Consider the following 18307-nt stretch of genomic DNA (forward strand, 5'->3'; position numbering starts at 1 on the left):
AACAAGGGATGCTGAGGCAGTGAAACAAGGGGTGCTGAGGCAGTGAAACAAGGGGTGATGAGGCAGTGAAACAAGGGGTGATGAGGCAGTGAAACAAGGGGTGATGAGGCAGTGAAACAAGGGTTGATGAGGCAGTGAAACAAGGGGTGATGAGGCAGTGAAACAAGGGGTGATGAGGCAGTGAAACAAGGGGTGATGAGGCAGTGAAACAAGGGGTGATGAGGCAGTGAAACAAGGGGTTCTGAGGCAGTGAAACAAGGGGTGCTGAGGCAGTGAAACAAGGGGTGCTGAGGCAGTGAAACAAGGGGTGCTGAGGCAGTGAAACAAGGGGTGCTGAGGCAGTGAAACAAGGGGTGCTGAGGCAGTGAAACAAGGGGTGCTGAGGCAGTGAAACAAAGGGTGCTGAGGCAGTGAAACAAGAGGTGCTGAGGCAGTGAAACAAGGGGTGCTGAGGCAGTGAAACAAGGGGTGCTGAGGCAGTGAAACAAGGGGTGCTGAGGCAGTGAAACAAGGGGTGCTGAGGCAGTGAAACAAGGGGTGATGAGGCAGTGAAACAAGGGGTGCATATCGCTGATATCAGGTCTAAAAAATGCTACCTGACTTGCTAGGTTGTTTTAGTTTAACTTTGTGAAAATATGTGTATTTTGTTTTCTAAGACTTTATTCTAGTTGAATATTTAGACAGTGGGAGGCTAGGAGACATTTGTGTTGTATAGTATCTTTTGTCACGTCATTTCTTGCCACTGCAGGCAGTAATAGATAAGGTGATGAATCGGGTTATTTGTTAGGTCAGGTTTCAATTACAAAGTCAATCTCAATGTGACTTGGATTTAAAAGGAATAACGACAGGTGCAAAAATATGGTGGAGAGAAACTATCCCGCCCATGTTTACACTAATCCAATGCTTTTTAACTTTAGCAGTACAAGAGGAATCAAGTTAGCAACCTAGCCAATGTTTCCCCTGTTCAGTTATGGTGGAGGTCCTCGTTCCAGTTCCACTCCTCGTTCTAGCATCTCTTCATCGCTTCTCTTAATATGTATGGACACAGAACTTAATGGAGCAGTTGACCAATTACGCAAGGCTTTAGATTTAACCAAGATTAGCGAAGCATTTAGCTGGCTGATTCAGTAAACCCCCTAAAAGCTTGAAACCCCCATACAGTTTTTGCCCAATGTTTTGAGAGAAAAAATCTAACGGAACATAATTCATTATGTTTTTTATTTGACTTTAGTTTGATTTGAAGTCAAATATAATATTTTCATTTTAGTTTTAGTTTTTCAAATGGGTTTGTTCATTATTTTATTTTATTTTACTTTATACTTTTTTTCAGATCAGGTTTTTCTTTCAGTTTTCGTTTACAATAATAACCTTGACACACACGCAGACACACTAACACAACGCCTTGGTTCAGAGGAATTCATGCAGGTTTCAGTGGTTCAAGTGATAACACATAACACTCTGTCCTGCTCTTTCTTTCTATCTTTTTCCGCCCCTCATCTGTGTTTTATCAGTGACCTTGGCCGTAGAGCCACCAGGTATATTAAAACATTTATAGCCAGCAGCCTGGGAGAGTCCTGAGGGGCTAGTAGAGGTTTATAGGCCTAAAGCAGTCCACCACACACACCGTACCAGCATACAAGCATGAGCACTCGGACACAACAAGGCCCCTCCTCTCACTCTACCCCTCTTTAACCTTATCCCTCCCTCCTCTCTCTCTCTCTCTCTCTCTCTCTCTCTCTCTCTCTCTCTCTCTCTCTCTCTCTCTCTCTCTCTCTCTCTCTCTCTCTCTCTCTCTCTCTCTCTCTCTCTCTCTCTCTCTCTCTCTCTCTCTCTCTCTCTCTCTCTCTCTCTCTCTCTCTCTCTCTCTCTCTCTCTCTCTCTCTCTCTCTCTCTCTCTCTCTCTGTAAAGGTTATAGTAGCTCCATGAATAAGCTGCAGATTTATTAACCTGCCAACTCCCAGCAATCACTGTGACCGGGCGCTCACACACGCATGCTGACTCGCTCGCTCGCTCACTCACTCACTCGCTCACTCACTCACTCACTCACTCACTCACTCACTCACTCACTCACTCACTCACTCACTCACTCACTCACTCACTCACTCACTCACTCACTCACTCACTCACAAACACTATGGTAATGAAACCAAAATGACACTGTGATAATAGTTTGTCCTGTGAATATTGACTAAACTAGACATACTCACACGCTCAGCTCTCCTCACTGCATCTCTCTGGTTTTCCTCACACCTAAAAACTCAGTCGCAGGGAGTCTCCTCACCCCTTCTCCACCTCCCCTTCCCAGTATGTGTACTCAACCATTCTTGTCACCCCTTACCACTCATCCTCACCCCTCCTCCTCACCCTCCTCCCCTCTCTCCCACTCCATGCGTGTGTACTCCCCCTTCACCCCTCCCCCTCTTCACCCCTCTCATCCCCCTCCACTTCTCCTCACCCCTTTCCTCTTATCCTCCCCCTGCCTAGCCACCCCTCCTCTTCACCCCTCTCCTCCCCCTCCACTCCCCCCCTGTCTACCCACCCCTCTCCTCTTCACCCCTCTTCTCCTCCCCCTGTCTCCCCACCCCTCTCCTCTTTACCGCACTCCTCTCCTCCTCCCCCTGTCTACCCACCCCTCTCCTCTTCACCCCTCTTCTCCTCCCCCTGTCTACCCACCCCTCTCCTCTTCACCGCACTCCTCTCCTCCTCCCCGTCTACCCACCCCTCTCCTCTTCACCGCACTCCTCTCCTCCTCCCCCTGGTCTACCCACCCCTCTCCTCTTCACCCCTGTCTACCCACCCCTCTCCTCTTCACTCCTCTCCTCCTCCCCCTGTCTACCCACCCCTCTCCTCTTCACTCCTCTCCTCCTCCCCCTGTCTACCCACCCCTCTCCTCTTCACTCCTCTCCTCCTCCCCCTGTCTACCCACCCCTCTCCTCTCCTCCTCCCCCTGTCTACCCACCCCTCTCCTCTCCTCCTCCCCCTGTCTACCCACCCACCCCTCTCCTCCTCCCCCTGTCTACCCACCCCTCTCCTCTCCTCCTCCCCCTGTCTACCCACCCCTCTCCTCTTCACTCCTCTCCTCCTCCCCCTGTCTACCCACCCCTCTCCTCTCCTCCTCCCCCTGTCTACCCACCCCTCTCCTCTTCACTCCTCTCCTCCTCCCCTGTCTACCCACCCCACTCCTCTCCTCCTCCCCCTGTCTACCCACCCCTCTCCTCTCCTCCTCCCCCTGTCTACCCACCCCTCTCCTCTCCTCCTCCCCCTGTCTACCCACCCCTCTCCTCTCCTCCTCCCCCTGCCTGTATGTGTATTCAGTTCTCCTCTCCTGATTCAGAGGTGTTGGGTTAAATGCAGAAGACACATTTCAGTTTAATGTATTCAGTTGTGCAACTGACTAAGGTATCCCCCTTTCACTTCCCTTTCCTCCCCCCCCAGTGTGTGTACCCTGTCCCAGAGGTGTTGGTTCATAGTGAGGTCAACCTCCAGTCAAACCGTCTGGATTCATATTTCACTAGGAGACTGATGCATATTTCATCACATCCATGTCTTCCCCATGTCACACTCTCTTCAAATCCCCCCTCCTCTCTCTCTCTTCCTCCTTGTCCCTTTATCTATTCCATTGTCATTCTTATTTTCAATGACGAACTTGCAACCTTTAGGCACAGTGGTTTAACTGCCTGTTCAGGGGCAGAACGTCAGACTTGTACCTTGTCAGCTCGGGGATTCAAACTTGCAACCTTTCGGTTAACTAGTCCAACGCTCTAACCACTAGGCTACCCTGCCACCCCGATACAAATAATTTTATTTAACAATTATTTGAGCTTAATAGAGTTGATAAGTAGACAATACTATCATAGTATTAGTAAGACAAATTCCTGCAGACTGTCTGGATTGAGACCCAGTGGTCTGCTTCCTGTATGTCTAAACCCCAGCACCTCTCTACCACGACCTTCTGATGCCTTCCATCTGATCTCCTTCAGTAGGTTACACACACACACACACACACACACACACACACACACACACACACACACACACACACACACACACACACACACACACACACACACACACACACACACACACACACACACACACACACACACACACACACACACACACACACCTCGGCAGAGTGCATCAGATGCTTTTCGGTAGTAGTCTCAGTCGGTGAACTCTGGCTGACCTAACTTATAACTGGTTTCACCCAGCTACGACCTTACACACTCGTGTCTCCATCACACCCCTGGAGAGCAAGATACACACACAAAGGCACACACACAAAGGCACACACACAAACCAACACACTCACTTTGCACGCTGTCGTGATCTCCAGTCCAGTTAACTGGTGAGAAAAAAGAGACACAAAGAGAAGAGACGAGAGGCTAGATGGTACAGATTTAAGCAGCCATGAAGCCAGTGAGCTCTGAGGTGTCCTGTCAGTTTGAAGGAATGTGTCTTTAGAAAAGATGATGAAACACCTCGATTGTCTCTCTCTCTCCATCATGTTTTAGAGAAGAGATAGAGGGAGGGATTTAACAAAGAGAATGAAAGAGAAGGACGAGGGTTGACAGAGGGGAGGGGAAGTACTGTAGGGTGTGTGTGTGTGTGTGTGTGTGTTGTCAGGGCGATAAGATGCTCTCCGTTAACAGCTCTGATTTTCTCTACATTTCCAATTAACATGTTTAATTAATAATGAAAAGCTCAATCTCCAAACACACACATGAACACACACACAAACACACACATGAACACACACACACACACACACACACGGAAAGAGAGAAAGAAAGAGGACAGACAAAGGGAAAGACAGAAAGGTTAAGAGGGAGAGGAAAAGAAAGAAAGAGGGAGGAAGTGGTATGGAAATGGAAGAATAGAGGGATAAATAGAAAGGTCATTAGAAATGGGTAGAAAACAAGAGAATGACAGGAATGGAGAGATTAAAAGAAGGCAGGAAAGAGAAATGGAGGGAAAGACAGATAAAGGTTAAGAAGGATTTCTGTAATACATGTTCCTTATTCCGCCATCCAGTCTTAATAGCGGTCTTACCACTTCGTGACGTAACCTAGGTTACCAAACACTGTAGTTTGACAGCAGATATCACTTACCACACACACACACACACACACACACACACACACACACACACACACACACACACACACACACACACACACACACACACACACACACACACACACACACACACACACACACACACACACACACACACACACACACACACACACACACACACACACACACACACACACACACACACACACACACACACACACAGCCCCCAGGTTCCAGTAAATGCAGTGCCAGTGTGATCGAAGTGATTGCTGGGTGGGAAATGTAACGACACTATCATTCCCAGGTTGTGTGTATTCTGTTATCATTCCCAAACTCATCATATCCAGGTAATTTCCAGCTCTAGCAATGGAGCTTAACTTAACACATACAATCATGCGTACACACACACGTGCGCCTCCACATGCGCATGCCACACACACACACACACACACACACACACACGTATAGTGATGGCCATAGGGTACCATCTAGTGTCTAAAATGTGTGTGTGTGTGTGACGGGGGAAAATACATCTCATGTCTAATCTGACTCATATTCTCACTGTGAGCTGTGGAGAAGAGGGGGGAGGAGATATACAGAGAGAGAGAGAGAGAGAGGAGCGGGTATGAGAAAGGGAAGGGTGGGGGGCGAGAGAGAGGAGAGGGTATGAGAAAGGGAAGGGTGGGGGGCGAGAGACAGGAGAGGGTATGAGAAAGGGAAGGGTGGGAGGGGCGAGAGAGAGGAGCGGGTATGAGAAAGGGAAGGGTGGGGGCGAGAGAGAGGAGAGGGTATGAGAAAGGGAAGGGTGGGGGGCGAGAGAGAGGAGGGGGTATGAGAAAGGGAAGGGTGGGGGGGCGAGAGAGAGGAGGGGGTATGATGAAGGGAAGGGTGGGGGGTGAGAGAGAGGAGGGGGTATGAGAAAGGGAAGGGTGGGGGGCGAGAGAGAGGAGGGGGTATGAGAAAGGGAAGGGTGGGAGGGGCGAGAGAGAGGAGCGGGTATGAGAAAGGGAAGGGTGGGGGGGCGAGAGAGGAGGGGGTATGAGAAAGGGAAGGGTGTGGAGGGAGAGAGAGGAGGGGGTATGAGAAAGGGAAGGGTGGGGGGCGAGAGAGAAGAGGGGGTATGAGAAAGGGAAGGGTGTGGAGGGAGAGAGAGGAGCGGGTATGAGAAAGGGAAGGGTGGGGGGCGAGAGAGAGGAGGGGGTATGAGAAAGGGAAGGGTGGGGGGCGAGAGAGAGGAGCGGGTATGAGAAAGGGAAGGGTGGGGGGGGGCGAGAGAGAGGAGCGGGTATGAGAAAGGGAACGATGGGAAGAAGGAGGGAGAGATTTTCGGGTCTACTGCACTAAAAGCATATGGAAACACGGTGCCAAACTCATTATCCACACACACTGTACACACTTCCCTTGACTAAGCAGAACTGACCCTTCAATACAGCCAACCACTTACCGCAGTGTGTGTGCGCGGGCATATGTGTGTGCAAGCGAGCATGTGTCTGTGTGTCTGTGTGTGTTTGTGTGTGGTGTGTGTGTGTTAGTGTGTGTGCGCGTGGGGGTTATCAGTAGTGTAAAGGATGGGTGGTAATTGAATACCTGATGGATCACCTGTCACTACCCTGTCCTCCACCCCTCCATCCTTGTCCTCTCCTTTCTTTCAATCGCACCATCCACAGCTTCAAGTCAAATCAGCCATCAGCATTGTAAGTAGGCTAAAGGCCCAGGTGTGTGTGTGTGTGTGTGTGTGTGTGTGTGTGTGTGTGTGTGTGTGTGTGTGTGTGTGTGTGTGTGTGTGTGTGTGTGTGTGTGTGTGTGTGTGTGTGTGTGTGTGTGTGTGTGTGTGTGTGTGTGTGTGTGTGTGTGTGTGTGTGTGTTACCCCCCTATAACGGCACCTAGAATCCACTTCTTCCAAAGCAAAGACGCCTTTGCCAACATTTTGTCACCATTTCTTTAATATATTTAAAGAGGTTGCAGAACTACAAATACAAGCAGGTGAAGAGTATTTACACACAGGTCTCTTTAGAACAATTTAAATCCTGAAGACAGACAGAAAATACTGTAGTGTCACAGCACCAATATACCGCCATTAACAAAATATAGAGGTCATAAGGAATTGTTTTGATAGAGAGAACATTCTCCAGAAGAAATGACAGAATTAAAAAAAAAATCCTGTTCATTCAATGATTTATAGTACAAACATAATTTCAGTGGCTTCAAACATCTTATCACATCTCCAATATTTCATCACCTTCCAGGTCAATCAAATCACTCTGGAGACATGGTTTAACGCAGTCAGCATTTGTTTGAATTGCTGTGTATAGAGTATCATGGATTACTGCTCTGGGTAGAAGTTCCTATTTTAGCACAGATCTAGGATCAGCTTACCTTCCCAAAATGGAACATTAACCACCAAAACATTAACCTGACCTTAGATCAGTGTCTGGTGGCGATTTATAGCTGTAATCCCCTCTCTGTCAGGTGTAGAGTGACTAGCACGGTGGTTTGCTATACCAACTGTGGGAACGCAGTGAACCAAGAGTACACACACACACACACACACACACACACACACACACACACACACACACACACACACACACACACACACACACACACACACACACACACACACACACACACACACACACACACACACACACACACACACACACACACACACACAGTTAATGACATTGATATTTTTTATAGGAGGAAAAGTGACTACTGGAACTGTGTGGGAGGAAATAAACACTCCGGATATCTATGTAGGGAGGGAAGGAGGTGAGGGGAGGATGTAGGGATGGAGGGAGGGAGGGGAGGGGGCATGTAGGCAGGATGTAGGGAGGGAGGGAGGGAGGGAGGGGGCATGGAGGGAAGGAGGGAGGGGGCATGTAGGGAGGGAGGGGGGCATGTAGGCAGGATGTAGGGAGGGAGGGAGGGGGCATGGAGGGAATGAGGGAGGGGGCATGTAGGGAGGGAGGGAGGGAGGGAGGGAGGGAGGGGGCATGTAGGGAGGGGGGCATGTAGGGAGGGGGGGGGCATGTAGGGAGGGGGCGGGCATGTAGGGAGGGGGGCGGGCATGTAGGGAGGGGGCGGGCATGTAGGGAGGGGGGCATGTAGGGAGGGGGGCATGTAGGGAGGGGGGCATGTAGGGAGGGAGGGAGGGAGGGAGGGAGGGAGAGGGGCATGAAGGGAGGGAGGGGGATAAGATATGGAGGGAGGGAAAGAAAGATGTGGAGAGATAGTGAGGGGAGAGATGGAGAGGATGCTGGTTGATTTCTTTCTAGAAGGATCAGCACAAACCTGTGGGAAGAAACACAAGACATGAAAGAATGAAACCACACTGTGTCTCTTTCTCTCTCTCCACTCTCTTACTTTCACACTCGAAGGCCTGCAGGACCGTGGTGTATGTAGGAACCAACCAGGAAGTGTAACTACCCACAACCCTGAGCAGGTGGTGGGTGGAGTCAGAAAACAGGAGATCTGATTGGATGTAGCCCACTGAGCTGAACATGGTGGTGTTCCCAAACACATTCTATAGAGAGAGAAGAGAGGGGGTGAGATGTCAAAAGAAAGTACACACACACCTACATACTTAGACAAGCGCACACACACCTGTAGGCGTTCCAGGTATTTCCAGACTCTACACTTGTCCTCGAGGCGTACCACCACAGCTTTAGCTGGTACCACAGCCAGGTGACACGTCTCATGGTCAAATGGCCCGGCCTCGCTGCCATCCGGGCACAGCAGCTTCAGGTCCTCCAGTTCCAGGTCCATGGCCCATGATTCCATATTGTTGCCTAGAGTAGAGTAGAAGAATTGGTGAAGTGATGTGGAGGAGGCTGATCAGAAAAACTATGAAATACTGACACTTAGTGTCTCGAGCGAGAAATGCTGAGGTTTGTTTAGAGGGGAGACATTCTGAATGTTGGTGTTTGGTTAGATTTAGATCAGATTCTCACCATCCATGTTGTCAGAAATGGTGGTGTGTTTGACAAATGCCACATCGCCCAAATTCTCAGCCACACACCTGGAAGAAAGACTCAAGTCAAACACAGCTAGTTAAATAAGACACTGTTTCTCAAACCAGTCGTCTGGGATCCACAGCAATTCTACCTGATTCAACTAAGCTTGGTGATTCGTTGACTAGTTACATTTGTAGACTGGTGTGGGAATATATCAAATATGTGGGATGGTTAGGGGCCCCCATGGACTGATTTGAGAAACTTTCAAGAAGGAGAAATAGATCAAATCAAATCAAATTTATTTATATAGCCCTTCGTACATCAGCTGATATCTCAAAGTGCTGTACAGAAACCCAGCCTAAAACCCCAAACAGCAAACAATGCAGGTGTAAAAGCACGGTGGCTAGGAAAAACTCCCTAGAAAGGCCAAAACCTAGGAAGAAACCTAGAGAGGAACCGGGCTATGTGGGGTGGCCAGTCCTCTTCTGGCTGTGCCGGGTAGAGATTATAACAGAACATGACCAAGATGTTCAAATGTTCATAAATGACCAGCATGGTCAAATAATAATAAGGCAGAACAGTTGAAACTGGAGCAGCAGCACAGTCAGGTGGACTGGGGACAGCAAGGAGCCATCATGTCAGGTAGTCCTGGGGCACGGTCCTAGGGCTCAGGTCCTCCGAGAGAGAGAAAGAAAGAGAGAATTAGAGAGAGCATATGTGGGGTGGCCAGTCCTCTTCTGGCTGTGCCGGGTGGAGATTATAACAGAACGTGGCCAAGATGTTCAAATGTTCATAAATGACCAGCATGGTTGAATAATAGTAAGGCAGAACAGTTGAAACTGGAGCAGGAGCATGGCCAGGTGGACTGGGGACAGCAAGGAGTCCTCATGTCAGGTAGTCCTGGGACATGGTCCTAGGGCCCAGGCCAGTTGAAACTGGAGCAGCAGCATGGCCAGGTGGACTGGGGACAGCAAGGAGTCATCATGTCAGGTAGTCCTGGGGCATGGTCCTAGGGCTCAGGTCCTCCGAGAGAGAGAAAGAAAGAGAGAAGGAGAGAATTAGAGAACGCACACTTAGATTCACACAGGACACCTGAATAGGACAGGAGAAGTACTCCAGATAAACAAACTGACCCTAGCCCCCCGACACATAAACTACTGCAGCATAAATACTGGAGGCTGAGACAGGAGGGGTCAGGAGACACTGTGGCCCCATCCGAGGACACCCCCGGACAGGGCCAAACAGGAAGGATATAACCCCACCCACTTTGCCAAAGCACAGCCCCCACACCACTAGAGGGAAATCTTCAACCACCAACTTACCATCCTGAGACAAGGCCGAGTATAGCCCACAAAGATCTCCGACACGGTACAACCCAAGGGGGAACCCAGACAGGCCGACCACAACAGTGAATCAACCCACCCAGGTGACGCACCCCCCCCAGGGACGGCACGAGAGAGCCCCAGCAAGCCAGTGACTCAGCCCCCGTAACAGGGTTAGAGGCAAAGAATCCCAGTGAAAAGAGGGGAACCGGCCAGGCAGAGACAGCAAGGGCGGTTCGTTGCTCCAGAGCCTTTCCGTTCACCTTCCCACTCCTGGGCCAGACTACACTCAATCATATGACCCACTGAAGAGATGAGTCTTCAGTAAAGACTTAAAGGTTGAGACCGAGTTTGCGTCTCTGACATGGGTAGGCAGACCGTTCCATAAAAATGGAGCTCTATAGGAGAAAGCCCTGCCTCCAGCTGTTTGCTTAGAAATTCTAGGGACAATTAGGAGGCCTGCGTCTTCTGACCGTAGCGTACGTGTAGGTATGTATGGCAGGACCAAATCAGAGGTAGGTAGGAGCAAGCCCATGTAATGCTTTGTAGGTTAGCAGTAAAACCTTGAAATCAGCCCTTGCTTTGACAGGAAGCCAGTGTAGAGAGGCTAGCACTGGAGTAATATGATCAAATTTTTTGGTTCTAGTCAGGATTCTAGCAGCCGTATTTAGCACTAACTGAAGTTTATTTAGTGCTTTATCCGGGTAGCCGGAAAATAGCCGGAAAATCCTCTCCCTCTTTCCTCTCCTCCCTACCTCAGTGCCCCAGCCTCTCCTCCTTGATCTGTCCTCTCCTCCCTACCTCAGTGCCCCACCATCTCCTCCATACCTCAGTGCCCCAGCCTCTCCTCCTCTCCTCCCTACCTCAGTGCCCCAGCATCTCCTCCTCTCCCCCCTACCTCAGTGCCCCAGCCTCTACTCCCTACCTCAGTGCCCCAGCCTCTCACCATCTCCTCCCTACCTCAGTGCCCCAGCCTCTCCTCCCTACCTCAGTGCCCCAGCATCTCCTCCTCTCCCCCCTACCTCAGTGCCCCAGCCTCTACTCCCTACCTCAGTGCCCCAGCCTCTCACCATCTCCTCCCTACCTCAGTGCCCCAGCCTCTCCTCCCTACCTCAGTGCCCCAGCATCTCCTCCCTACCTCAGTGCCCCAGCATCTCCTCCTCTCCCCCCTACCTCAGTGCCCCAGCCTCTCACCATCTCCCCCTACCTCAGTGCCCCAGCCTCTCACCATCTCCTCCCTACCTCAGTGCCCCAGCCTCTCACCATCTCCTCCCTACCTCAGTGCCCCAGCCTCTCACCATCTCCTCCCTACCTCAGTGCACCAGCATCTCCTCCCTACCTCAGTGCCCCAGCATCTCCTCCCTACCTCAGTGCCCCAGCATCTCCTCCTCTCCCCCCTACCTCAGTGCCCCAGCCTCTCACCATCTCCTCCCTACCTCAGTGCCCCAGCATCTCCTCCTCATCTCAGTGCCCCAGCCTCTCACCATCTCCTCCCTACCTCAGTGCCCCAGCATCTCCTCCTCTCCTCCTTACCTCAGTGTCCCAGCCTCTCCTCCCTACCTCAGTGCCCCAGCCTCTCCTCCTCTCACCCCTACCTCAGTGCCCCAGCCTCTCCTCATCTCTTCCCTACCTCAGTGCCCCAGCCTCTCCTCATCTCCTCCCTACCTCAGTGCCCCAGCCTCTCCTCCTCTCCTCCCTACCTCAGTGCCCCAGCCTCTCCTCCTCTCCTCCTACCTCAGTGCCCCAGCCTCTCCTCCTCTCCTCCTTACCTCAGTGTCCCAGCCTCTCCTCCTTACCTCAGTGTCCCAGCCTCTCCTCCTCTCCTCCCTACCTCAGTGCCCCAGCCTCTCCTCCTCTCCTCCCTACCTCAGTGCCCCAGCCTCTCCTCCTCTCCTCCCTACCTCAGTGCCCCAGCCTCTCCTCCTCCCTACCTCAGTGCCCCAGCCTCTCCTCCTCCCTACCTCAGTGCCCCAGCCTCTCCTCCTCTCCTCAGTGTCCCAGCCTCTCCTCCTCTCCTCCCCACCTCAGTGTCCCAGCCTCTCCTCCTCTCATCCCCACCTCAGTGTCCCAGCCTCTCCTCCTCTCCTCCCCACCTCAGTGTCCCAGCCTCTCCTCCTCTCCTCAGTGTCCCAGTCTCTCCTCCTTACCTCAGTGCCCCAGCCTCTCCTCATCTCCTCCCTACCTCAGTGTCCCTTTACTCCTGGTACACAGCTGTAGCCAAAGAAGTCCCCCGCCGCTGGAGGGACACACAATGACACCAACAATACACAAAGAGTCTGGGCAACACAACACAACACACCCCCCCCCACACACACACAGGTCTCACCTTTAGGAAAGTTGCATTGTTCATCGACACTGATCTGTGAGGTGTTGACCAGGAAGCCAATAGGAACAGTCCAGCCCACCGTGGTACAGATCCCTGGGTGACAGGAGCTACGATATCCAATCAATCAATCAATGAGTCAATCATTCAAATCGCAAAGTTGTTGTGGAAGAGGCAACGTTTTTTTCCGCTGTCTATAAGAACAAGCCACCTGGTACCGACAACCTGGATGGTAAATTGCTGAAGCTGGACTCCTCTTTGCCACAGCTTCAGTTTAAGCGTTAGAAGACAGTATGTGCCCTCAGGCCTGGGGGAAGGAAAGGGTCATTCCGCTATCCAAGAATAGCAAACCACCCTTTAATGGTTCAAACAGCCAACCAATGAGCCTGTTACCGGTGCTTAGCAAACTTTATGAAATGATCGTGTTTGACCAAATACAATGTTATTTTACAGAAAACAAATGAACAACACTGCATTTACACTGTATTTCAGATCAATTTGATGTTATTTTAAAGGACAAAAAAAATGTGCTTTTCTTTCAAAAACAAGGCCATTTCTAATTGACCCCAAACTTTTGAACGGTAGTGTACTTTCAGCATGACGATCGGGACGGGCACTCAACATGCTCGGCACTGACACAATCAGCATGACGATCGGGACGGGCACTCAACATGCTCGGCACTGACACAATCAGCATGACGATCGGGACGGGCACTCAACATGCTCGGCACTGACACAATCAGCATGACGATCGGGACGGGCACTCAACATGCTCGGCACTGACACAATCAGCATGGCGATCGGGACGGGCACTCAACATGCTCGGCACTGACACAATCAGAATGACGATCGGGACGGGCACTCAACATGCTCGGCACTGACACAATCAGCATGACGATCGGGACGGGCACTCAACATGCTCGGCACTGACACAATCAGCATGACGATCGGGACGGGCACTCAACATGCTCGGCACTGACACAATCAGCATGACGATCGGGACGGGCACTCAACATGCTCGGCACTGACACAATCAGCATGACGATCGGGACGGGCACTCAACATGCTCGGCACTGACACAATCAGCATGACGATCGGGACGGGCACTCAACATGCTCGGCACTGACACAATCAGCATGACGATCGGGACGGGCACTCAACATGCTCGGCACTGACACAATCAGCATGACGATCGGGACGGGCACTCAACATGCTCGGCACTGACACAATCAGCATGACGATCGGGACGGGCACTCAACATGCTCGGCACTGACACAATCAGCATGACGATCGGGACGGGCACTCAACATGCTCGGCACTGACACAATCAGCATGACGATCGGGACGGGCACTCAACATGCTCGGCACTGACACAATCAGCATGACGATCGGGACGGGCACTCAACATGCTCGGCACTGACACAATCAGCATGACGATCGGGACGGGCACTCAACATGCTCGGCACTGACACAATCAGCATGACGATCGGGACGGGCACTCAACATGCTCGGCACTGACACAAGTGACTGATGATTGGCTGAAATCATTTGATAATAAGAAGATTGTGGGAGCTGTTTTGGTAGATTTCAGTGCAGGTTTTTGATATCATTGATCATGACCTATTACTGATAAAAACGGATGGATTCAGAATGATCTAATAGAACAAAGAGGGTTTTCTTTAATGAAAGATGCAAATTAACTTGAGTGTGATATACCGCAGGGCAGTTTTTACTAATGACCTTCCACTGGCCTTGAATAAAGCCTGTGTGTCTATGTACGCTGACGACTCAACCGAAAACACATCAGCTACAACAGTAGAATAAATAACTGACACCCTTAGTATAGAGCTCCTGTCCGTTTTAGAATGGGTAACTAGCAATAGGCTGGTGCTACGTATCAAAAACTAAAAACGTTGTTTTTGGGATAAATCACTAACTCAACCCTAAATCTCATCTAGATCTATTATTGAATAATGTGGTGATTGAGAAAGTTGAGGAGATTAAACTGCTGGGTGTAACCCTATATAGCAAGCTGTGATGGTCAAAGCATATCGACTCGATGGTTGCTAAAATGGGAAGAGGTCTGTCCGTGATAGGGCGTTGCTCTGCCTTCTTGACACCTCAGTCGACCAGACAGGTCAGGTCTACTGCCCAGTTGTGTGGTCATTTACGGCAAAGAAGGATAGAAGTAAATTGCAGTTTGTCCACAACAGAGCAGCACGTATTGCACTTAGATGTACACGGAGGGTGAATGTCAATAACATGCATGTCAATCTCTCCTGGCTCAACGTTGAGGAGAGATTGGCTGCATCACTATTGGTCGTAGTGAGAGGTATTGATGTGTTGAAGGTACCAAACGCTGTCACAGAGTTCGGAGACTCATCGGTACAACACAAGACATGCAACCAGAGGTCTCTTCGCAGTCCCCAGGTCCAGAACAGAGGCTGGTAAACACACAATATTAAATAGAGCCATGACTACATGGAACTCTCTGCCACCCCAGGTAACTCAAGCTGGCAATAAAACCAGTTAAAAAACAGATAAAAGACCACATTACGGCACAACGGGGACTGTGAAGAGACAGACATTTTTATATACTACGTATTGTATTAAGTCTTGTATAATGTGTTGCATAATGTGTTGTATTAAGTATTTTATATTGTATTATGTGTTGTATTAAGTATTGTATGATGTATATTGTATTATGCATTGTAGTATGTATTGTATTATATTTTGTATTGTATTATATATTGTATTATAGCGTTATGTATACTATGTATTGTATTATATATTGTATTATAGCGTTATGTATACTATGTATTGTATTATATTTTGTATTGTATATTGTATTATAGCGTTATGTATACTATGTATTGTATTATATATTGTATTGTATATTGTATTATATATTGTATTATAGCGTTATGTATACTATGTATTGTATTATATATTGTATTATATAGTGTATTATATATTGTATTATAGTGTTATGTATACTATGTATTGTATTGTATATTATATTATATATTGTATTATAGCGTTATGTATACTATGCATTTTATTATATTTTGTATTGTATATTGTATTGTATATTGTATTATAGCGTTATGTATACTATGTATTTTATTATATATTGTATTGTATATTGTATTATAGTGTTATGTATACTATGTATTTTATTGTATATTGTATTATATATTGTATTATAGCGTTATGTATACTATGTATTGTATTATATATTGTATTATATATTGTATTGTATATTGTATTATATATTGTATTGTATTATATATTGTATTGTATATTGTATTATATAGTTATGTATACTATGTATTGTATTATATTTTGTATTATATATTGTATTATATATTGTATTATAGCGTTATGTATACTATGTATTGTATTATATATTGTATTGTATATTGTATTATATATTGTATTATAACGTTATGTATACTATGTATTGTATTATATTTTGTATTATATATTGTATTATATATTGTATTATAGCGTTATGTATACTATGTATTGTATTATATTTTGTATTATATATTGTATTATAGCGTTATGTATACTATGTATTGTATTATATATTGTATTATATATTGTATTATATATTGTATTATAGCGTTATGTATACTATGTATTGTATTATATTTTGTATTATATATTGTATTATATATTGTATTATAGCGTTATGTATACTATGTATTGTATTATATTTTGTATTATATATTGTATTATATATTGTATTATAGCGTTATGTATACTATGTATTGTATTATATTTTGTATTATATATTGTATTATATATTGTATTATAGCGTTATGTATACTATGTATTTTATTGATTTGTTTGGACCTCAGGACGAGCAGCCACTGCCTTGGATCCTAATCTAATCAAATCAAAATCGAACAAACAATCAATCAATCCGTCTATCTGATCTCACCTGCGTTCATGCATCTCCAACAGGGACATGTCACTGGAGGAGCGACGAGCCAGAGCTACAACATAGTAGCTGATACCATCTGAGAGAGCAGACAGGATAAGGTAGAGACAGGTTCAACGTTTACACACGGTTTCCTTCTCCCCGTCTCCCCGTCTCCCCCCCTCCTCACTCACCCAGTCCGTTGTAAGACTCTCCAGCAGCCAGTTCTAGTCCAAAGCACCAGCCGGCTGTGTAGATGTCATCAGCAAACATGGCTGCTGCATCTGCTGTACCATTCTGAACAGACATATAGGTCATATTACATGTTGCACAATTCAACTACACTTTCTCTACAGGTCGTTTAAGGTTGCACAATTCTGGTAACTTTCCAAAAATCCCGGTTGTAGGGTTCCCAGATTTCCCGCAAATTCTTTTGTAATTCCATGGATTTCTGAAGCAGTAAGGCTGTTTTGCCACACACCTTGATCTTCTCCATACAGTCTGTGGGACTCTGGCCACGGACACACAGCAGCGTTCCTCTGATATTCCGGGCTGTAGCACTCCCAGCCAGATCCAGACACTTCTGCTCCTCTGCCTCAGACACCACACACCAGGAGACTGGGAAAGACAAGGAATGTTGAACTGTGTTCAACTGTATTCCCACGGGAGGAAAACAGGTACAAGCATTGTACCTTCGCACCGGTTGCAAATGCAACAGAAATGCTCCAGGAGACTTCACATTATGATGAGGTTCATCAGAACCGAGGTGAAAACAAAGAATACATCTGACCTAAAGACTCCCAGTCTTACCGGACGTTTTCTGAGTGGAGAAAGAGATGAATGAGAAGAGGAGAAGAGTCACTGCCAGCCTTCTGTACAGACGATCCATGTCGACTGACAAAATCAGAGAAATCTTCTCCCTCTCAAACACACTCTGTGAAGACGAAATCTCCTCTCACACACGAGACACACTCCAACGGAACGCTACAGTGGAGAAACCAGTAACCTGAGGTTTTATCAGGAAAAAATGCTTTCACATCGACCCCCTCTTATACCCTTGTTCTTGGGAACCCTCAAGCGGAGAGAGGGATGGGGGAAGGGGGGGGGGGTGTCAGGTAAGAAGAAAACATTTCATTATTCTCCTCCATTCCAAATATTCTAACCCCTGGAAGATAATCTCCTGATAGCTGTCTAACGTTTCTTTCAATTATCCCCTTAGCTTTAGAAAGCGAGAGGAGGGGAGAGGGAGATGGGAGGAGATGGGGAAAGAGAGAGAAAGGAGAGGAGAAATGCAAGGGGAGGGGAGAGGAAGAGAAAGAGAAAGAGAGGGTAGAGAGAGGTAGAGGAGGGGAGGTGACAGAGAGAGAGAGGATAGAGAGAGGTAGAGGGGAGAGAGAGGGTAGAGAGAGGTAGAGAAAGAGAGAGAGAGGGTAGAGAGAGGTAGAGGAGGGGAGCGAGAGGGTAGAGAGAGGTAGAGGAGGGGAGCGAGAGGGTAGAGAGAGGTAGAGGAGGGGAGCGAGAGGGTAGAGCGAGGTAGAGGAGGGGAGAGAGAGGGTAGAGCGAGGTAGAGGAGGAGAGAGAGAGGGTAGAGAGAGGTAGAGGGGAGAGAGAGAGGGTAGAGAGAGGGTGGAGAGAGGTAGAGAAAGAGAGAGAGAGGGTAGAAAGAGGTAGAGGAAGGAATGGAAGTTGATGGAGAG

General features: G+C 48.1%; 1 protein-coding gene across 1 annotated transcript; it reads right to left on the reverse strand.

Moving 5' to 3' along the window:
- Positions 1 to 8236: 8236 nt before the first annotated feature.
- Positions 8237 to 17649, reverse strand: LOC124008039 (otolith matrix protein 1-like). Its single transcript, XM_046318948.1, has 8 exons — positions 17421 to 17649; positions 17092 to 17228; positions 16805 to 16907; positions 16632 to 16710; positions 12544 to 12792; positions 9035 to 9102; positions 8688 to 8872; positions 8237 to 8607 (listed from the first exon to the last, which is right to left on the reverse strand). The coding sequence occupies exons 1-8, from the start codon at positions 17497 to 17499 to the stop codon at positions 8365 to 8367; spliced, it is 1143 nt and encodes a 380-aa protein (XP_046174904.1). The 5' UTR covers positions 17500 to 17649; the 3' UTR covers positions 8237 to 8364.
- Between the last annotated feature and the right edge of the window lie 658 nt (positions 17650 to 18307).

Source organism: Oncorhynchus gorbuscha, linkage group LG21, assembly GCF_021184085.1.
Source record: "Oncorhynchus gorbuscha isolate QuinsamMale2020 ecotype Even-year linkage group LG21, OgorEven_v1.0, whole genome shotgun sequence".
Classification (NCBI taxonomy): Eukaryota; Metazoa; Chordata; class Actinopteri; order Salmoniformes; family Salmonidae; genus Oncorhynchus; species Oncorhynchus gorbuscha.